The sequence below is a fragment of the Struthio camelus genome, chromosome Z (genome assembly GCF_040807025.1).
Source record: "Struthio camelus isolate bStrCam1 chromosome Z, bStrCam1.hap1, whole genome shotgun sequence".
Lineage (NCBI taxonomy): Eukaryota > Metazoa > Chordata > Aves > Struthioniformes > Struthionidae > Struthio > Struthio camelus.
Window position 1 is genome coordinate 13308856 of NC_090982.1, and position 22031 is coordinate 13330886.

General features: G+C 40.5%; 1 protein-coding gene across 9 annotated transcripts in view; it reads left to right on the top strand.

Annotated features, from left to right (window-relative positions):
- The first annotated feature begins 582 nt into the window (after positions 1 to 582).
- SLC44A1 (solute carrier family 44 member 1) overlaps positions 583 to 22031 on the top strand; it is a 65226-nt gene continuing 43777 nt past the window's right edge. For 5 of the 9 annotated variants that reach the window (XM_068927176.1, XM_068927177.1, XM_068927174.1 and 2 more), the window contains exons 1-3: positions 583 to 883; positions 16268 to 16357; positions 18915 to 19057. In XM_068927176.1, coding sequence (XP_068783277.1) covers positions 857 to 883; positions 16268 to 16357; positions 18915 to 19057 — 260 coding nt within the window. In that variant the 5' untranslated portion in view covers positions 583 to 856. Of the gene's footprint in view, positions 884 to 1868; positions 1972 to 15129; positions 15235 to 16267; positions 16358 to 18914; positions 19058 to 22031 lie in introns of those variants that run through there. The other 4 variants (XM_068927179.1, XM_068927181.1, XM_068927178.1 and 1 more) reach the window with 4 other exon arrangements.

Genomic DNA, 22031 nt, shown 5'->3' on the forward strand with positions numbered 1-22031 from the left:
TACGCTTCGAGACTGAACTTCAACCAGTCACCCGCTCCGCACGCCTCTTCCTTAGGTAGCTCGTGACAAGCAACCACCGGGCCGCGCACCTCCGGCGACCGGCCCCGGCCTTCCCCCAACCTGCCCGAACAAAGGCGTGGGGCAGCTGACCACCGTTTCAGAGGCCTGGGTGCTCCGCACGCCTGCGGCGGCCGGGACGCGCCGCAGTAAAAGCGGTGTGAACGGGCGGCCCGGGGCGCCGCGGAGGCCCAGCAGGTCTCCACGGGCCCCTCGGCCCTGCCCCTGCGGCGGCCGCCGCGCCGCTCTCCCGCGAGGCGATGCCAGGGGAGCCACCCCCGCGGCATGGGGAGAAAGGCGACGGCCGACCGCCACCGGCCCCAGCAAGGCCGCCGACCCCGGCCCCGGCCCGCGGCCACCCCCAGGACCGGGCCTCTCCCTCGCCGGCGGCTCTGCCGTTGCCTTGGCAACGCGGCAAAACCGGAAGCGGCTCGCGGGGGGCAGAGCGGAAGTGGAGGGACGCGGCCACCCCAGCGCTGCAGTGCCGCCGGCCCCGCCCCCTCCGCCGCCGGCCCCGCCCCCTCCGCCGCCGCCGCCGCCGCCGCCGCCGCCGCGGGGAGAAGATGAGGGGGCGGCGCGGCCGGGTGGGCGCTGCGGCCGCGCGCGCCTGACAGGCCCGACGGTTCCCCAACGGTTCCCTAACGGTTCCGCCCGCCGCCTCCTCCTCCTTCTCCTCCTCCTCCTTCTTCTCCTCCTTCTCCTCCTTCTCCTCCGCCGCCGCCGCCTCGGGGCGGGCCGTCGCGGCGAGTGGATGCCGGGCGCCTAGCGGGCACGGCCGGGGCAGGGACCCGCCGACGCCATGGGCTGCTGCAGCTCCGCCGCGCAGGTGAGCGGCCCGTCCCCCCCCCCCCCAAACGCCTGGGACCCCGGGGCACGATGCCTGGCCTCTTCCTCGCCACGGCCCGGCTCTTCCCCGCCGCCTCCCCGGGATGGCTCTCCGCTGTGGCCCTGCCCCCCCCCCCCCCCCACTTCCGTAGCCCCGCTCGGCCGGAGCCGGCCCCCCCCCCCTTAGCCCTGCTCTGTCGGCGTTGTGCTCCCCACACTCCCCCTGCCCCCCATAGCCCTACTCTCCTGTAACTGTCCATCCCCTTACTATCCTATATAGCTCTACTCCCCCCTCCATAGCCCTGTTCTGTGCGGCTCTGCACCCCTACCCCACGCTTCCTCCTTGCCGTGCCCTGCTTTCCCTCCCGCTGTGCCCTTTCGTCGCTGTTCACCCGTTACTGGGCTCTTGTTTTCCCTATGGCTCTGCACCAGCTGCCCCTTTCTTCCTCCCTCCCCGTGCCGTAGCTTTACACCCTCTGCCATGCCATGCCCTGCTCCCCCGCCATGGCTGCGCAACTCTGGCTCTCCCTTACCGTATCTGCTGTGCCTTGCACACCTCTCCCATGGCTCTGTTCTCCCTCTTCCCGCCCCCAACCCTGCCTCACTGCACCCCGTTTTAGCTCTGTACCCCCACTTCCATGCGCTTCCTTGTAGTTTCTCCTCCGGGGCGCCTTCTGCAACATCTCCCTGCTCCCTCCCCGGGAAGAATAGCCGTCTGTTGGGAGAAAACTTGCCATATGCGGGTCCTCTCCCAGGTCCGCTGCCTCTGGAAAAAGGACGTGGTCCTAATACTGGTCCCCTTCCCCCACCTACCCTCCATGGCCAAGAGCCCAGATGCTTCCTTGCACCCTTTTCACTGAGTGTTGTTGCCCTCATGCACATCTCTGCTTTCTTATTTCGTAGCTTAGTTTTTGTTTCTTCCTCTTCCCCCCTTTGCTCTCCTTTGCCCTTACCAACTCTTTTTTTTGTTTGTTTGTTTCTCCTAGAGTGGTGCTGCCGAAAAGGCACAATCAGGAGCTCCACCCAGTGCTCCAGTTTGCAGCTCTGCTTCCCATTTTAACTTTCCTTTTGAACAACACAACTAGGATGGTATTGTTCTTTGCTTAGCTCCTTTCTGGAAGCACTCGGTGGAACGGTCATGACTAACGCTATGGCTGTTCCTTGCTTGCTTGTAAATGTTAGTTTCCTTTGGCTGTATGGTGGCTGAATCCGGTTTCCAGCAGAGTGCTTATGCAGGAAAGTCCATCTCTGCTGTCCCAGATGACTCATCACAGAGATGAGTTTGTGTAGCTTATCGTTCTGGCAGGATTTTTTTTTTTTCCCCTTATTATTAAAAGGGTTCTGTCCTTCCAGTGCAAAACACTGCAGAGAGCTGTCCAGTCACAACAGGGAATATCCTTTGCATATGGCAAATTTTGCTGCAAAGGGGAAGGGAATGATCTGTATATGATATGCAGAAATGGTTTTGAATTTCAGAAAGAGATCTGTGCCAAATGTTAGGGAAGAATTACAAAATTCTTAGGTTGGTGAAGCACTGCAGTAGACTGCCGGGGAGAGACTGTGGAGTCTGTATTGCTTGAGATTTGCTAAGGCACATGTTGGACTAACATCTGTCAAGAATGGCTTAAATAGAACTGATACAGACTTGCAGCACTGAGAGTTAAGTTGGTGGTATTTTTAGGTCTTTTTCAGCCTTATTTTCTGTAACTGTGCAAATTGCTTTTTGTAATAGCCACTTTGTAGCTGTTTTTTATAAACTTGCATTACTGTTCCCTGTTTTTTTTTTTAAATAAAAAACAGCCTCATCTCTGGATAGTGTTAGACCGACAGCAGAAGAAATAGAGGATTAGATATTTTCAATATTTGACTTGTTCACAGGTTTCAACTAACTGATTCTGTTTTTCAGTGTTACTTACGTTCCCCTGTCATTGCTTGTGATGTTAATAGCATACTGCTGAATCTTTGATCTGGCTTCCTTATGTGTGGCAGGATATGGGATAGTAATTGAGCTTAGTATCCCCTATATATAAGTGAAGTATAAAGAATGGTTTGTTACCTAATTCCTTAACCACAAGCAATTGTGTATCTCTTGAGAAAATTCAAATCAAAGACTAGCTGCCAAATATTTTGTCAGCAACAATTTTGTCTAGTGTATTGACTGGAAGAACCTTGTGACCAAACAGTACAGCATTACGTTAGAGCCTAATGTTTCTCTTCTCCTCACTTTATCATGAACAGTAGATGTTGGCTCACTCATTACCTTTGCCTTATACTATCACCCTGCATCATTCCCTCTTAAGCTTTACTTGAGCAGTGTTTCATCAGACCTTCTATGTTGCCTCACTTGCTGCTGCTTATTTATCCTAATTTGGCTGACAAGTTCAAACTTCAAGATGGAGGAGTTAAGAGAGCGCAAGCACAAAAAGCTTGATGAATGCCAGGCTTTGACACACAGTCTCTCCTCGTATCATGACTCCTCACACTCATTCCTTATAATTCTGTTTTCCAAGGTGATTTCTCATTTAGTTTATTATTCAACTCTCTTGCCTGCTTGCTACTCATCTGCTAAACCCCATTTCTGTTTCTGAGAGCTGTGGTTGCTTCTGCGTTGACTTTGCTAGCCATCTCCATATGTGTTCACTGCATTTCCAAGTCCATTTCTCATTACTGCCACCTCATCTTATTTATGATAATGGACCTACCTGTGACTAGTTATTGAATCAGGTAAATTTCTCTCATGTCTGCCTCCAAACTCTTATTTCATACTCAGTTGTCCTTTTCTTTTTCTCCCTGCCCCCCAAGGCATTTCTCGGTTCCTTTGTTTTGCAGGCTGTCTACGGTTTTGTCTTAAGCTCTCTCGCTATTTCTTTCCCTGCAGAATCTGAAGGTTTTCAGGGACAGAACTGACTAAAGTCAGCATATTTACCTTTTCTCAGCACTCTTGCCTACTATTTACAGTGGGAGATTTTGCTGTTTGCTGCCTTTAACTGCTCGGCCTGTGCCTAAAGTCCCATTCGTTATATATATATTTTTTACTCCCTGTATGCCTTTTTAGCTTCTTGCTGCCATCTTTTTCCTTTCCCAGTTTTATTCTGACTTAAATCCTTAAAACTGACAGTCAGCCCTAGTCTGCTTTCCTCCTTTTCCAGGCTTGTGCAACAGGAAATTTACCTCTGTTGTCATACATTTTCTCTTCTTTTTCCGTATTCCCTCCCGTTCTCTTCCTGTACTTTGCTGAAATGGCCTGTGTTAAGCTCTCTACAGGCTTTTTTTGGCCAACTTGCAAGGTTTCCACTCCTTTCTTACCCTTCTTGACCTCTGTTGCTTTTGGTGCTGTCAGTAATCCTCTGCATCTTGATATCTTATTCTCACTGGGTTTCTGTAATGCTGTCCTCTCGTTATTCTTCATTGCCTTCTGTTTTCTGATTATTGTTTCTTCTCTACTGCTGTCTGTGCTTGTACTTTTAGGGTGTTTTTTCTTTCATTAACTTTGTAATTTTTTTCCTATTCTGCCAAATTCTTCTTGGACTGTATTAGTTATGTTAATTTAAACTCAGTACAACCATACCAGGCTGTCTTACTTTCAAGTGTACTCATTCTTTGCTATTTTTCTACTGTCATTTTACCTGTTGAGAAGTAGACCTTAAAATACTTTCTCTTGTAGTAGGTTAGTGTGGATTCCTTCCTCCCTCCCTTCCTGCTCTTCCATAGTTGAATCCTGTGACAGAACTCTCAGAGCTGTTGATGTTATAGAAAGCAAAGCAAATTATTGAGTTCTTATTGTTTGTGCTGGAAATGAGAAAGCTTGTGATATACCTTGTTATCTAAAATATTTATGATAGGAGCTAGAAATCTTCTTCGAAATTTGATCTATGAATGAGATGCCACAAATCTTATTCTTGACGGTTTTAGTGGTTTACAACACTAAAAGAATCTCCTATTATAAAAGGAGATGAAAACAAACTGTGCAAAAACTTTACCGCAAACACCTGCTGTTAAAGAAGGGCAATAAATCTGCCTTTCCTAACCTTCTAAAAATGTTCATGCTTCTGATGAAATTCAAGTCTCTTGTGACAGTATATCTCATTACTAACTTCAGCTTTAGCTTCAATTGTCACATGTTCTTGCAGTCAAATGTCTGAATACAAGGTCTCAAACCATACCCATTTCACTGTGGGCATGGTATGTTCAAGGCAGATGGCTGGTTGACTAGTAGTGTTGATAAGCAGAAACAGAATTAGTTGTGAACTCTGCTTGCAAGAGCTAGAAAGCTTAATTTCCCTTTCAGTGCTTTAACAGTAGATGAAGCTTCCATTCTAGTCTCTGGCAAGTAATCCTAGTATAAAGGATGAAGCATACAAGCAGGCTCCAAGAACAGTATTAATGAGTCAAGCGTCTCACTGAGTTACTCTACAATTTTTTTTGGTGCTTGTGGTCTGTGAGCTCCATTCTCTTCCTGCTAAGTGCCAAGTATGCTTTTTAAAAATGCTGTTACAAGCAACTGCACAACCTGTGCAAATAATTCCTTTTGATCTTAGGGCAGAAGAGGTATTTTAACTTGTATTAAACTTTTTAAGAGGTATTTTTAAGAGGTATTTTAAACTTTTTAAGAGGTATTTTAACTTGTATTTTAACTTTTACTTGTATTTTTTTTCCTTTTTTTTTTTTTTCAAATTCATTGCAATTTTCCCCATTGAGCTCTAGCTACTTCTGAAGTGTAGACTATCTTTCAGTTATGTATCGGGTCTTAAAAGCTCGAAGTAACAGTATTTTCTTTTCTTTCTTAGATAATTCAAAAAGTGACTTTTTTAGCACTTCAGAAACAAAAGTGTGGGTTAAGGATATAGTACTCCATGCTTTTTCTTACCAGAAGATTTTTTTGTAAAGTGAGAATATTAAAAAAAAAAAATCTAAATCATCTTACATCATTAAGAGTGCATGTTGGATTAAAAGTTTATGCTATTGTAATCTAACTGGTATCTAAAATGTTGTCAGTCATAGAGCAAGTATCATGAAACTGACCACTTTTTCATGATGAAGAAATGATACTTTTTTGTGATGTAGTGAAGCTCTTCATGTTGTTGTTTATTCTAAAGGTGAGCTTTATACAAACTGCTGCTGTACATGTGTTTTTCTCCTTTAGACTAATTGTGATTTTTTTTTTTCCCCTCGGAGTTGCTTCAGTTGTCTCTTTTGTGACCCTTAGAACTTGCAAACCAACTCAATAGAAACTGTATCTTTGTTATTTTGTGTTTGAATCTTTCTCACTTGAAGAAGCTGGTAGGAAATCCTTTGTACTTCTTATGCTTTAGGGCTAAAGTCAAGTTATGCAGAGTGTTGCAAAGTGAACTCTACCCACTGGCTAAACTGATTGCTAGTTGATACCTCTGTTTGATGAAACAGTACACAGAGCTCTTTCGTGTGTACGTTTATGGAACAGTTGTGTTGGTGAATATATGAGAGTTCTTCTAGGTCTTACAGTGACTTTAAACTTTCATAGATTTAAGGAGTAAACAATAATCATTACATCTGATGGCTTATCTTCAGTCTTCCACCCTTCTGCATCTTCCAAGTTTTTAATGTAGAGTAGAAGTGTACAGAAGTATGGAGACAGCCTTAAGAGCGCTTGTATACATGCTGAAGAAGGAAAAAAAAAAGAGAAAAAAATCAAAATCTTTCATTTTGAAGTTCAGCTTTAAAGATCATATTGCTAGGGATGTCAAGGCAGATAGAATGAAGTTAGTGATGTCTGATGACTTGTCTTCATAAATGTGTTGTACTTGAGCAGGCCTATGTTTACCACAAGTAAGAATTTAGGCCCTGAGTTTACTTTTTCAATTGAAATTATTGCTCTTACTGCTTTCCAGATAACATTGTTTTACTGAGGAAGAGAACTCTGAATATCACTTTCAGATCTGTAGAAGCAAATCAAGAGACCTACTAAAATATTTTGTTCAAGGTCATGATAATCTTGTCAAATATTTTGTTCAAGGTCCTCTGCCAGACCCCCCTTATTTTATTAGGAAGAAGTGTAAAATGATTGCCTGCTTCTAAAGAATTATGTTTACGTAATAAGCTAAGGGTTTGTTAACATTATTTCCCTTTCTATTCTCCTCCCACTGTTTCTCCCATAAAGGAGATGGCCTTCCTAGAGTGGGTTCTTACTGATTTAATACTCTTTCACTATCCTCAGGCACTGCGCTCTTATAATAATTCTGAGCAGGTTTTATTCTTGTCACACCAGAAATTTAGACCTGTAAGTCAGAATTTTTTATTTAAAAAGGCATCTAAAGTTTTTTTTTAATTTTTTTTTTTTTTAAAGGTAAGACCAAAGTTGTCTTTATCTTCACTGGAGGAAACAGAAGAGGTTCTGGGTAGTTTTAATAGTGCTGTTGATATCCCTTAAACATGGTTAAATATGGTTATTGGTTTCTCAGTTTCAGCATAACTCTGGCTTTCAGCTTCCACATGCAGTGATATGGAAGAACGCATATGGCCAATGCATGCGAGAGTTGCTTCCCGGTGTCCTGCATATACAGGTTTTCTCCAGGACCATGTTTGTGTTGACACATGCTAGTAGGAGCTTCTAACTTCACAGAACTCTCAGCCAAGTAGAAGACTTTTGCCTTTGAAAGGTGGAAGGCCCTTCTGCAAAGACTGTAAATGCCAGATGAGTGCATGATTTCATATTTTTCTATTGTTTTTGTGTGTTTTTTTTGGTAGATTTTTCTTCTTAGTCTTTAGCACTGATTAGTGCACCATCCTTGAGGGATGTGTGTTTGTTTCTGATACTGGATATTAGTCATTCTGTGACTCTTGAACCAACATCAGCTAAGCAAGAGAGAGAATAAAGAAATTACGGAAACCTACAGTGGAAACAATAAAACTGACAGTTTTAAAATGGAAACACAACTGACAGTTCTCAAAAAATTCTCAGGATGTTTTTATAGGAAACTTATGAGTCTAGATGGGATTTCTTTTTTCTTTTTACTTATTTCTTTTCATTAATGCTCACTTCCATTGACAAACCTGTTTGAAGGATGCTCTTTGAAAGACTACCTAGCAAAATACTATAGATGTCTACAGTAAATGGGAAGATCATTATTTTTCACAGCAGTATTGTGGTGGCCACAAGGTCTTACAAGAACTGTGATGTTATTTTTCAATTCTAACTTTAGAAACTTTAAAAGGATGAAAAAATTCTTTGTCTGGAGAAAATTACTCATCACACATGAAGGGAGTTCACAGAAGCAGGGGCAGCATTTTCTGTGGAATGTCCTTCATCTTCTGTGGAAACCTCTAATTTGAGGGTTCTATTGTGCTATTTTTCCTCTGCTAATGTCATGTTGTGACAAAGCTAATGTATATTTGGAAGTTAAGTGCATGTTATAATCGGACAATGTTTTACTAGTATAAGGTTTGAAAATACTGTATAATTTGGGACTTGCAATATATCATAGTAAGAACAGAATCTGAGTAGCTGTTAAGCAGCTTGATGTACAAACAGAAGATTCAGTGTAGATGAAATAAGTGAATAGGTATAGTACAGTAGAAGTCTGGGCTTGCTGATGCATGTTCCTGCCCTAATAATGGAGGAATGCCAATAAATTGTTTTATAATAAATCAGCTGTAATGTGAATGTGAGAATTGGAATCCATGTTATGTGGACTGTAGCAAGATGCTGTTTGTTTAGACAGGAAAAAAAAAAAAAAACTAACAATGAGTAATGGATAGGAAGTCTGTAGTTAATACTGTGTTTTAACTGGGGCAGGTTTGCACAGTGTTCCTAGAATTCGTGATGCAGTAAACTGAAGGGTTTCCCTAACAAGTGATAAGATCATTGAGGTTTGAATTCACGTACTGCAGATAGTCTCAAAGCTGTGGGACTTTGTTTTGGACGCTTACACACACTGCATTCACAGCATGAATTTTATATGTGGAGCTGGTTTACTTGAGATGTTTCTTTTTTCTCACACAGGGTGTATGGGGAGATGAGGTTTCTTTTTTTTTTTTCTTTTTTTTTTTTTTGGAACTGAGTCATCCATTTGTCAGTCGTAGAAGATACTAGAATAATTATAGATTTTATTCTCCTTAGAAGTAACAAGCATGATATTGGCACTGTCAGGGATTCCACCCTGTTTATTATTAATGAAGGCTTTAAATGCCCATGTCTCTTCTCTCCCCCTCAGCATGAATTTTTCTGTGCTGTTTCTCTAACAGGCTAAAAGTTACATAATGTGTTTATTTGCAAACACGAAAGAATTGGCTAGATCTTGATTTTATATTCTGGTGTTTTATACGCTTGATCAGTCATTACCTAGTAAATCATCTGTGCATATAGACAAATACTCTGTTTTTCATGAAGTAATTACTGGGTCGTGGTATTTATAGAATGACACATTTATTCTAAACTTGCAAGTGATACTGCCTTTTTTCTTTCTTTCTTTCTTTCTTTTTTTTTTTTTTTTAAACTGTTTTGTGGTGTGAACGTAATTCCAGATGTAGCAGACTGGTTATGTTGTTCCCTGCAGTTTAATGTTCATAGTGCAAGGAGAGAATTCCCTGGTTACTTCATATGATGACGTCAAAATGGATGCAGTTGCTTGTGGAGTAGGGGACTTCCATGATTTTAGGCTTTTTCTAGTTTATTCTGACCAAGAACTATTAATGCCTAGAGTCCGGACTCATCTCTTCTTTTTGTTCACGTCCTTCAGTTCGAATCTGTTTCAGAGAAGTCAAAGGAGTTTTATAAGGACAATATACAATTGCTACTAGTTCTTTTTTTAAGCCGCAGAATAGTGTAGAAAGATGTGCGGTATCTCAAACAGTGAAATGCCATGCTCTCTGGTAAAAGGGAGAATTCTGCTCTGAGCAACTTCTGTGGGAATCCGCAGCGCAAAATTCCACTTGAGGAAACCCTTCTTGGTAGACTAGTCATGAACTAGTCATAAACTAGTCACACCCTTTTTTTCAAAGGTGGTGTGCTTGCTTCATGGTAAAGGTCAGCACATGAATGGAGTTGTTCTTCAGCAACGTATCCTTTCATGAGATACGTAAAATGACTGAGGAATCAGCGCCTTATGGAGTCATTAGGAAATGCTGACAAATGTTTCAAAAACTTTTTTTGGCAGGAAGGAGATGTTTCAATTGCATGTAAAGCTGTAGTTTTTAAACTGAGTATCTAGGACTGATGGTGGACTGCATGATTTTTTGGCAGCAACCTCTTTAACCCGGCTGCTTTGTTTCCTGAGGAAAACTCAGAAATGGACCATGTCTCTTAGATGTCACTTGTGCAACGAGCAATATAGGAACAAAACCAGCAATTCTGGAAAGCCTCAGACCTACCTTGTAGATGCAGAATGAGTCTGTGTACTAGTTGTTCTTCTAGAATAAACTGAATGCTATCAGTTGAATAACTAGTGCTTTGGAAAGTCATCAGAAACAGCCTCCTTCCAAGGAAGGGTACGGCTGTTTCCTGCAAAAGATCATAGTCAGAATGAGTATCCTTTTCTGCCTCCAAGCATTGTAAATTGATGCCATGTGTACACTGTGGTTGTTTGCATTGTCTCCTACATAGATAAATAGCTACACAGTCGTTCCTGAATTCCTTGAGTTCCAAATACAAGTGTAGCTTCCAACGGGAGTCATTCCTATTTACTCTCCTACTTTCAGCTATGATCGCACACACTCTGAATCCAAGCGCTAGATCAAGGTCATATAACAACAGGGAATTTAAAGGGGACATATTTAGATGAATGTGGTTCTCTGGAATGTGTTTTATGTGATCCGAAACTGCCACATCAGTAACATGGTCCTTGAGGACTTTAAAAGCACAATAAAAACTATCCTTCAATTTAAAAAAAAAAAAAGAAAAGAAAAGAAAAAAAATACTTGCTACCCAAAATTTTCATTATTCTTAGCATTACCAAAACTGGTTAGAACGGATAACAGAATACACACACTTCTTTTCTTTAGGAAACTATTTGTCCTTCTCCAAATAACTTTTAAACTGATTTAGCTAACTTCAGCCAATTTGACAGTGATAGTTAATTCAAAGCTATTACATTCCTATGAGTTTAATGAAGTAAATGGTCAGATTTAGCTCCAGAAAGGGGCTGTAGCAAAAGCTGAATTATTCTTAGACATCACAGAACCTAAGGAACAAAAACCACCAGGAATTGATCCACTGCATCAAGAACTCATGATCGTAACTTTCACTTTGTTAGAAGTGAGAATCTAAGTGCGGCGTGTAGGAATTCCAAAGAAAACTGAACTTTGGTAGTTCCTTGGCTTCCAGAGCTAGTTCTTGCTAGATTTTGTGCTTAGAAAAACAAAATGAATTTATAGCTACTGAAAGGAGTAGATCCAGAAGCTATTGCCAAAGTGACCGACTTCATTAAAGACTATCAGAGCTCTTGTGTAAATGTGATTTAGAATACCTGAAACAAATCTCTGTCATCCAGGGAATTCAAGGTGACTTCTCATATAAAGGTTTATAGATCTTGTTCAACAAAATGGTTTCTGTGTAAACTGGAATTCGGCTATTCATGTTGTCCCAGTGTTTGTAACTGACGTCATAACAGGAGAGAAGCAAGGCTTCTGTGGAAGGAAGCTGAATCTTAAGCTTTCTTAAATTTTCTAATTGACTTAATGCTTTTAGGACAGATCCTTGTAAGGGCTTACCTTTGCTGCAGTGATGGAGATACTTGAAGCTTGCAAGGTGGATTTAATATAGAAGGGAGTATACGAGCTAGAAGATGAGGCATGCGCCATGTGTTGATGAGGGCAGACTAGTGGGAGAGTTTATTTTGTGAACTTATGCAGTCTTTAAGAAAAGGTCGAGCAATTACTGAATTTGAACTAAAGACACGGTAAAAGCAGTTGGTGAAGTTCCCATACACCAGATAATGTGCCTGACTATTGAAACCCAAGAATTGTCCATGAGACAGTTCAGAAGAGGAGTGGTCTGAAAACTTGCATCATTACAGCCTGGAATCAGCTGCTACGGGGGAATGGAGCAAGTGCTTAAATGTCTTATTATGCTAGGTTCTAAAAAAAAAAAAAATTGAAATCTGGACCTGAGTCTTTTTAGAGAGATGAGACAAAATACCTTTTCTGTATTTAACATTGAATACAAAAAAGTGGTCATTTCGAAGTGTATAAAATGATACCCATTTGCAGCCATTGAGAATGGGCAAACTGGATGTTTTGCAACATCTTCCTGCTGTACTAGAGTCAGGTTGAAAGAAAAAGGAAGCTATTGCAAATAAAAGGATTGATTGCTTTTTAAGAGGGAATATCAAAATGGTTTATGTGTATCTGTCTTTCAACTTTTCTGTCTTTTCTGATATTTTTGGCTTGACATAGTATTAAAGTAAACGGTGAAGTAGAATATTGGGTCACTGTTTCATCTGCATATAATGTCTTATATAGCATTATTAACTTGAAGCAGTGAGCAGTTTGTCCTGGTTTTGGACCTTCCAGGAATTCTGAACGTTTTCATTTGAAAGCCTTCTCTTGAACTGGAGTGGTGTAGCTCGAATATTTGATATCTCATTAAGTTTAACTCAGCTTAACTTTGCTGAAAGTGGATAGTGCTTTTACATTTTGCCTTCCCATGGTTTTCTTCACACTGTGTTTGGTGGTCCTGGAATTAGATTAGTAGTTTGGAAGACTGCTCTTCCTCATGACTACTGAATCTTCCTGCAGGATTTCTGTGGAACCCTTCCATCCTTGGTCTTTTCTGAGACTTATTTTTGGCTCAGAAATGTGATCGGCATCTGTAGTCTTTTGTTTCCTTGGCATATCTTTGTACTTTTTTTGTGAACTCACTTCTGGGTTTTACTCTAGCTGGGGTAGGTGAGTGCTTGTATGATTGTCTTCTGTGCTATTATTATAGCTGACAATAGCTGAGTACCTAAAAAAGCTATTGGTTTTGTGCTATGCTAATAACTGTGTAAAGAAGTGATTAAAGCATGGTATTTTAAAGTATGTGGGAGAGATCTAAATTCAGGCCCGCTACGTGGTGCTGCTAAGATATTTTTTGAAAGGGGGAAGAGACAAAAATCTGAGGATTTTTCTAGATTTTTAAGTGATTGGATGCAATGAATACCAAGAACAAAGTCCCTTTTTATTTTATGTTTCGATATAGGGACGCTCTCACTTGAGATCGTTTACCTCTGAATGAAGCTAAAAAAGCTAACAGCTAATCTACTGGCATTCTTCACACTTTTATCTTCTGCAAAAAATTAACTTTCTTTAAGGACCTGTGTCCTCTTAAACTCATACCTTAGATTTCAATTCTAAAGCTTAAGTTTAGACACCAAACTTTCTAGATAATGAACTAAGGTGGAATTGTAAAATTACGTGGCGCCTAGCAATTCTGATTTGTCTTTGAGAAGCACTGAATCTGCAGACTATTCTGAAAACTGGGTTATATAGGTAGCCAACTGAACATGTGGAGTGTATTTCTGAACACATTCATTTAGATTCTTGAGTAAATAATTCCTAACCCTTAAAAACAGCACCCTGGAGCTATTATGAACAGCAAAAGTGTCCAGACTCTAAGTCCTTGAAAAGTGTTCTGTTGCCTACTCTCCATTTTGACTGATAGTGCTCTTGATCCTCTGTGCTGCCATGACTGTGCACACATAGACCCTGTGTTTTGTTAGTTGCAGCAGTATCCACAAGTAGCATAGAATATACTACAAAAGCTCTATTTTAAGAGATAACTTACATGGAATCTAAAAATTAAAAAAAAAAAAATTCTCTATTTTAACCATAAGCTGCTTTCGCCAGCAAATATTGAAAGGGTCTTAATCTGTCTAGAGGAAGGGCCAAAATCCGTAGAGCTGCTGATTGAGGATTGTAGGCCAAACACGTCAGCTAAAATTTTGATACTACTTCAGTTTACAAAGGAGATAAAGCATAGTTTCCAAACTGCAGAACAAACGTCATTTTTTTAGACCTTATATTGACCACGGCTTAATGATTTGTGATGCCTGAGCATGAATATTAAGGTCTGAGTAAAGATCTCGGGGGATAGAGCAGGCTGGGAGTAGCACTAGGCCACTGGAGAGAGACAGGCACCAGCATCAAAGATCCAGTGATGGTAAAGAGGTTAGAAGCTCGGGGAAGAAGCTTCATTGGGAATCCAGAGTACAAGGAAACTAGTGAGAAGAAAACATCAAATAGTTACTGCCAGCTAGCTCAGGTTGTAGCAAGGTCTGGAGAGAAGTGGTGAGCCTACTGGAATGAACGGGACATGGCAATAAAGATCTTTCGCTTTCTATGGTGTTGTTATGCTGGGTAGTTAAAATATGGGCTGGTAAGTATCCAGTGAAGCTACTTTTGAGTTGCCTCAAAGAGAACTCATTGTTTAGAATATCTTCCTTAGTGCTTTTGTTTTTCTGGAAATAAAAAACTATGTTTTGGCGCCAAGTAAAGGCTATGGACACAGACTGAATTTCTCTGTGTAACCTTCTAACTGCTTGTTACACCATGTCTTTTCAAGTTTCTTTTTGGAATATAAATTGCAGTCAACTTGGTGAATGAAATGGGTTACTTACGGTAACTGTGAGTAGTCAGACATCCTAATAAGTCCTTGTGAGAGCTGTTCCAGAGGATGTCCAGTGGCTTTTAAAAATCCAATTAAAAGATTTTATTTGCAAAATGGTACAAAGAGGATAACTCCGCATACCCACCCCCTCCCCTCACCCACTTCCCCCACCCTATGCGTCTTATTACTGTGTCTTCTGTCAAGGGCAGCTTACTCTTAAGGTGCATTTAGAGCTGAAATTTCTCTATGCTGTGTGTAAATAAAAGCAAATCTGAAATGAATCCAGGATCCTTGGAGTGAATTGAGGAATCCTGAGCATGAAGCTTTACACACTTTGTGCAGTTCTGATTATGCTAATTGTAACAGTATAAATGCCACAATCTAGGTGTAAATGTTAAGTTTAAACAGTGTGTTAGTTCTAGGTGCAGACTTTCAGGATCAGAAGCCAGTTTTGTTGAATGAGTGTAGCAGAGTGCATAATGTGACCTTTTAACACCTCTCCCCGGTGATTAACGAGTAAAATAAAAAGAAGCTTGACTGTTCAGAGCCCAGAATGAATTTGTGCAACCGGAATTAAAAGTATTAAATGGAACATCCTTAATATAAGGCTGCAAAAATGACATGGAATTCCCTAATGCAAAGTCCTAGTGCTTAGAAAACTGTGCTTTTTGATTTTTACATTGTCACAGCTGCAACCAGAACAACTTCTTGCACTAGAAGCCTTTCAAACTGAAGAGATGCTGTTTGCACCTTGACTTCAGAACGTTATCTATTCCTCCTATTTCCTCCTGCATGTAAGGATGCCTTTCAGTGGCTGGAACTGGTGTGGGTAGTCTCTGCCTAATAAGATCAGTATGTATGTGAACATTCTTCCTGTGTATCTTTTAAGATGCTATAGTTTTTTTTCGTAGCTTGGGAGTGCCATAGCTTGTCTGCAATTTAAATTCTTTTGTTGCTCAGATTGTAGCGGAATAGGGTCAGCCGGTCAACACCTTTCACAAAAGCTCTGGTTCCCAGAGAGCTTTTCTTTTTTCTGTCATACTTCACTGGTCAGAGTACGTATATGTGCAAGTTGGACTAATATAGGAAAAACTTGAAGAAAAAAAAAAAAGAAATAGCCAATGTAGTGAAACTTCAGTCTGCGACTACAGTTTTAATTCATGAGACAAAGTATATCCACCTCTTTATACTTAGCAATAGAGTCTCCCTCCTTCAATGTTTTAACTTTACAAGGCTTACAATGTTTTAACCTTACAAGTACAAGGCTTTCCTTTCTGGCACCTCGGCAAAGAAGTCCTGACTCAGTATTGCTTAAGTGTTGAACTCAACTGCCTCTTCTTGGCAGATAGAGAACTGTTACTTCAACAGCAATTTTTTTTCATTCTTTCTACATGCACTATACTTGGTAATATTGCTAATAATGTCTTGAAACTTAAGAGCTTTTGCAAAGCTTAAACTTTTATCCTTCTTGGAAAGCAGATTACTGGAAGGTAGCTATAGAAGAGGGCAGCAACAGCTGTTGTTGATTCAATGTCTTTAGCTTCCCTTTTCTGCTAAAACTAGAAAAATAAGGGAAATGAACCTTCACTGTTCCTGTCTGTTTTCTGGATAAATAATTTTGTTGATTAGCTTCCAGTGGATGCGCTTAATGTCTTTCATGACATGTTTTAGATGAACTTTTTTCAGGTATATCTGAGTTTAAAGATAACACCAGTTGTATGTTAATGCCCTGGAGAACTATTTTCTGCATTTTTTTTCTTTTGTAAGTAGAAGACAGTGAATTGGAATAAACGTTGTTAACCCCATCTCTGTCTCTTCTCATCTAAGAGCTCCAAGCGAGAGTGGAAACCACTGGAGGATCACAGCTGCACAGATGTGCCGTGGCTGCTCCTATTCATCCTCTTCTGCATAGGAATGGTGAGTAAAATGCGAAAAATCCTGTGAACGTTACGTAGTCGGAGAGTTTGCGTTCGTTAGAAAAAGGTTTTAACATTGTGCATTTGGTAACTCAGACAAGGTCCGGGTATAATAGCCTAGGAACCGTCTGCTGTGAAGCAGCAATGGATTTTATTTTAGTAGTGTGTACAGATCAAAGACCTTTGGTAGGGATTCAGAATTTGTCGTTTGCACCACGTCTGCCTCCAGTTCCCTTTCTTCTGAAACATGAGTTTAATCTTGAAGTGATCTCTAGTGATATAAGGTACCACTTGGCTTATGCTCCTTATGGGACTGCAGATGTCCTGAAAATGATAGCTTTGAGCCTGGTAAACAGTTGTATTAACAGCAATAGACTTGTAGCACAGAAGCAAAGATTTTAAACATCAAACTGTTGACCGTGTTCTGCTTGGATGCTCAGTAGAAGCACCTACTATAATCAACCTTATTCCCAACGGTAAGGTTCTTCCTATTCCATCTGAGATATTGCTGCTTTGCCTTGTATATTGAAACTCTCACCTTTCTCAGTATAATTTCACAGCACTATGCCCTTTATAGTAAAAAAACAAGCAAGCCCCAAAACCTGCAGCTTAATGGAAACTAGCAATAGACAGTCATAGTTTTTTTTTGTCTTGTATTGTTTAATTGACCTATGTGTGCTGTTCTTCCTAAATGTAGAATGTCTGTCACTGTCTTGTACTGCTTTGTCACTGTCTTGTACTGCTATGTTGCAAGTAGTAGGCCTAAAGAATTTGGAATTTGTATGATATCAGCTTTCTTTTTCTAGTCCCTTTGCCTCTGTTTTTTGAAATTCTTATTCTATTGATCAATTGGTTTTCCTTTTGCATTTCCCCAAAGTGTTTGTCACTGGCTATGCTTTCAGTGTAGAGATGCTAATGTTGTGTTTAAATCTTACAACTTATGCTCTCACTATAACATGTGAATATCTTAAAGTCATAAAATGCACAGTATTTCCTGAAACATGCAGTCTTTGTGATTACTTTTTCCTGCCACTGTTGCTGATGTTCTCTGGTAACTCAGTCAATACCTATCTGCTGCCCACAATGATAAATTTGTCTACTGTGAGTTAGTGTCCCAGGTTTTCCCTGTCTTTAAGCAATATAATATGCAGAGCAATCATACTGCTCAGCCAAATACAATGTCCTGAATTATTTCACTTGAAGGGTCAGATAGCACCATGGGTCAGGAGGCCGTGGTAGCACTGCAGAATAGATTAGAAGGGTGAAGACAGAATCATGTGATTTCTTTCTACCCTGTTTATAAGGAAAAAAATTCACGAACAAGCTGAGAACCTGAATACCACTGTATGTAAAAATGCATACTTGTATGTCATTTACAGGGAACCAAGAAATTGAAAGTGAGTGCTGTAAATCAGCTTTAATTATTACTGGTACATGTTGCTCCCTCTGCCCTTGCTTTAACTTTGAGTATTAAGTCTGTAAGTACATTAGAACGTTGTCAAGAAAAAGGTAATAACCAGCTTAGTATTTGGAATGTCTCTAGAATGACCTAATCTTGGGTGCTTCCATCCTAGAAGATCACCCTCTTGTATTTTCAGACCTTTAAAACCACCCACATTTTACCTGTTCCATGCTGATCTCATTGCCTCATGTCATCACCTTGCACAATGCTGTTGCTGCCATCTGTTGCTCCACACATTTGTCTCAACCATTTACTCTGCTTCCCGTTCTCAAGTCTTAGCTTGCAGCTCATCTGTAGAAGCAGTTCACTGAGGGCACTGGAGCAAGCCTACAATTCACTTCTCCCTGTCAGTGGGATTGCTAGAGAGCTAATGATTTTTGGGGGGGCGCGTTCATCTCTGGTCATCTCGTCTCTGCCTTGAACCTGGTTTGGCTAGTGTAAGATCTTTGAAAGTTCACAGTGAGATGTACCAGACATGGGGCGTTTCCCACATTGCTCTGTCTAAGGCCTTTTCCATTCTCCTGCTCCTTATTTCTTTCCTTTCTTGCATTTAAACTCCAGCAGTTGGACCTTCGGTGGCCTGGACCTGGCCACTTCCTTCTTTCGCTTTAGCGGATTTCCTTAAAAGGCATTTACCTCAGATAGATTTACATCTTCATTCCAGCTCAACATTGAAAGCACGTATTTTGAATGAAGAAAAATCCTAAAGCAAGAACATCCAGACTGTCTGGAATCTTTTGAGATGCGTACTGATCCCTGACAACTCAAGCTCTGCCTGTAGTTCTCCTTCACTGCCTGTCCTTGGCCTTTCTGCTGCTTAATGCACCACTTTGTTAGGATATGATGACTCTCAAAAAAGCACCTAGAAGATTCTTAGCTCTGCTTGGATAATATGTAAGACTAGAGATCTGAATCCTTGGTTTGCCTTGTATTTAAATTCATAATTGTACAGTAGTTCTCGGTGGATTGTCCTCGTCTTTCCTTCCTAACCTGAAAGATTTTTTTTGAAGAAGCTATGCTTAGGAACAAATGAATTAAGCTGGCTTTTCCTTAATAGCAAACAAAAAATTACTAAACTGTGTTTTTTCTCCCCCAGGGATTTATCTGTGGCTTTTCAATAGCTACAGGAGCAGCTGCGAGGCTGCTTTCAGGATATGACAGCTATGGAAATATCTGTGGACAGAAAAATGTCAAGGTGGAGGGAATAGTCAACAGTGGTTTGGATCTCACACAGAAGAAGTGAGTATGTGCTTCTAGTGCATCATTCTGTAGGCTGAGAGAGGCAAAGTCTTTCCTCCTTTGGGAGAGGTTTACAATAAAATGAGAAAAGGAATATGTTAACCTTCCCTGTTTGTCCTTGTCCCCTCTTCTCACCTAGGTAACAGCAGGGGTACTTGTAGAAGGTGTGTTAATAAACGTGTGATCCAAGGACAGCTAGGTCATTGAGGAATTTTTCCCTTTCTTGATACCGTATCTACTTTCATGGTCTGATATAGTTTCTTACACTAAAGAACTTTGTTAATTAGGATTTGGGGTATGACAAATATTCTCAAACTTGGGAGCTGACCTTTGTAGGCCTCTATCTGCGTAGAAATGGTTTGATTTCTGAAGTTGTATGCTTATTTTCTTCCACTGAGTGGAAGAAATTTTTCTTCTGGGATATATCCAACGCATTAAGATGAGACTTTTAAAACATGAACTATAAATGTGTTGGTGGCTATATAAAAAAGTGGCTTCTGGAGAAAATGGATACAACTTTAAGCAGTGTCCTGTAAGACTAACCCTTATAGATCGAAACCAGCACAGTTATTCCCCGTCTGTGATGTGGAAAAAATGACATACTCACCTAGGCCTAGTAGTTAGCGTTGGAGCTGAATAACGAGAATTGTGGATTGCAAGATTGAAAACCTAGTGACGATCTGAAGTTCTACCTGCCCGTCAATGCTCAAAATACATCTGTTCAATTTGAATGGCTTTGGAAAGTGAACTATTTAATCTGTAACCTTAGAAAAGCATAGAGGTATTAATTTACACAAGAAAGGATATTTCTTTCACCTCTCTGTTATTTTAACTGTAAAGCAATTAAGTCTTTAGCTCCTGAGAGTGATGTTCTTTTACTTCACACTTTACTTTTCATACCAGCAGGACATTCTTAATATGTGCAGATTTTTTGTCTAAAATCTGTTTAGTTTGAGCTGCCATTGTAGAGTTTTCCTAAGAATCTGATCTAAGATTTAATGTGACTAGGTTACTGGTGTATCAGAAGAATTTGAATTCAATAAAATAGCCAGAAACTGTTACAGATTTCTTACGTGAAAAGAATTCTTTATCTGATCATAGCTTCCATGAGGATCAAAAGGCTTGAAGGCTTATGCAGGATAACATGCCTATTTTTCTACACTAATATTTTAATTCCTTTAAAAATCAACTATATTCAGTACAATGTTGTTGTTCTTGTGTTATGAGAGGAAATGCAAGTTTTAAAGTTATCATTTTAAACCACCTTGCCTTTAGAAATAAATGTTGCCTGATTTTGTGTGTGGAGGCTAAGGATTCTAAAAGTGACTGAGAAACTCAAGGCACCTCATTCAGACATACCAAATAATAGTGTAACAGTTGGTCCCGTAAACTCCACAATACCCATGTGACCAAAATCAGGCTATCGTGAGGATGCACTTAGCATTGCTAAGTATTTTCACTTGGTAAAGGTGCGATTGAAAAATAGCAAATGAAAGTTGAGAATGTTTTCCACAGTTAATGTAGAACTTGTTGCCAGAAGATGCTGTTTAGACAAAATCTTAAAAGGTTTCAGAGGATTATATTTTTCTGATAAAGACATCTTGCTTTGAGATATGACTTGAGTAAATAAATGGATATGCTCGTCTATTTGGCTGAGGGCAAGAGGAAGCGTTCGGCCAAGGCAGTTTATTCTGTAAGCGTTCATAGTGAAGTGTCTGGTACAGTCCAGGGTAACCAGCTTTGATAGAGCACGCTTCTTATGTAAGCAAGTGATCCTCCCCACTCTTACCCACCCTGTGATTTTAAATTTGTTTGGATTTTTTTTTTTTTTTTACTTTTTTCAGAAGAAATTCTAACAGCTAGCTTCTGTCTCTAGCAGGTGAAGTTCCTGCGGTCTGAGGTGCTGTTCATGGGACTAGTTCATGCTATTTTATAGGAATGCTTTTATAAACAGCCCGAAAAAATAAAGTGTTCTTATTGCCATTATTTGAGGTCTTATAGAGAAAAGGATGCCTTGAAGCTCTACAAATACAGTTCTAGAAACCTGAATTTATGTTAATTTGGTTCTGCTTTTAGGGTGATTAATTTCCCAAGGCAGAAAAGCTAAATGATCTATAAAATTTTCTTTCTTTTACAAGACAGCAAGCCATAGGGACTGTCACGAGACAGTGAAATTGACGTGATCTTTGTGGCTGTGGAAAATCTGGGTGGGTAAGGGTTGAAGAGCCAGAGTTCTCACAGTGACATGATTTAGTAAGTGTACATCAGCTATGCTGACGCTAGTGAGGCTAAATGTTGTGGAGGAGATTTTTTTACAACTTGATCTCATCAACAAAAAGTGAATCAGCTGTGTCTTTATGATGCTAAGAAAACACTGTATAGCTCTAATAGGCTGTGATCTGGAATATGAATCAGAAATGTAGTCTAGCCCTAGTAACACATTCTTCTTGAACCTATCCACTTTAATCTGTTTGTCAAATTTTGATGCCACAAGGGGGTTAAAAATGGCCTTTGACATGATGGAGTACTTTACAAATAAAATGATGACCGCAGCAGCCAAACACAAGTTCATGAATGCCGGTTCAGTCTGGTTTTTTATCAGCAATATTTTGTTACTTGGACAGAATTCAGTCTGGATTAGTCCTTCCTTCAAGTACAAAAAGATGTGCACGTGCCACTACAAAGAAGAGTTAGTGCGGCATTCAACCCTAATAAATGCTTTTGATCACTCAAGAGAAGGTTTGATTCCAGGCAGTAGGAAAACTCGGAAGGAGTTTACAGCATGCATGCGGAGAAGTTAGATAGCTAAGTCAAGCTGTGTATGCCCTACACACAATTGATATAGACTGGATAATCATTAAATTCACTTCTCCATTATTGCAATAAGATGGCTATAGATCAGTGTTCTGCAGAGTGCTCATTTCACTGTGAAGAGATGCCTTGAGGGCTGTCAGAAAATCAATGACTTTGGCAA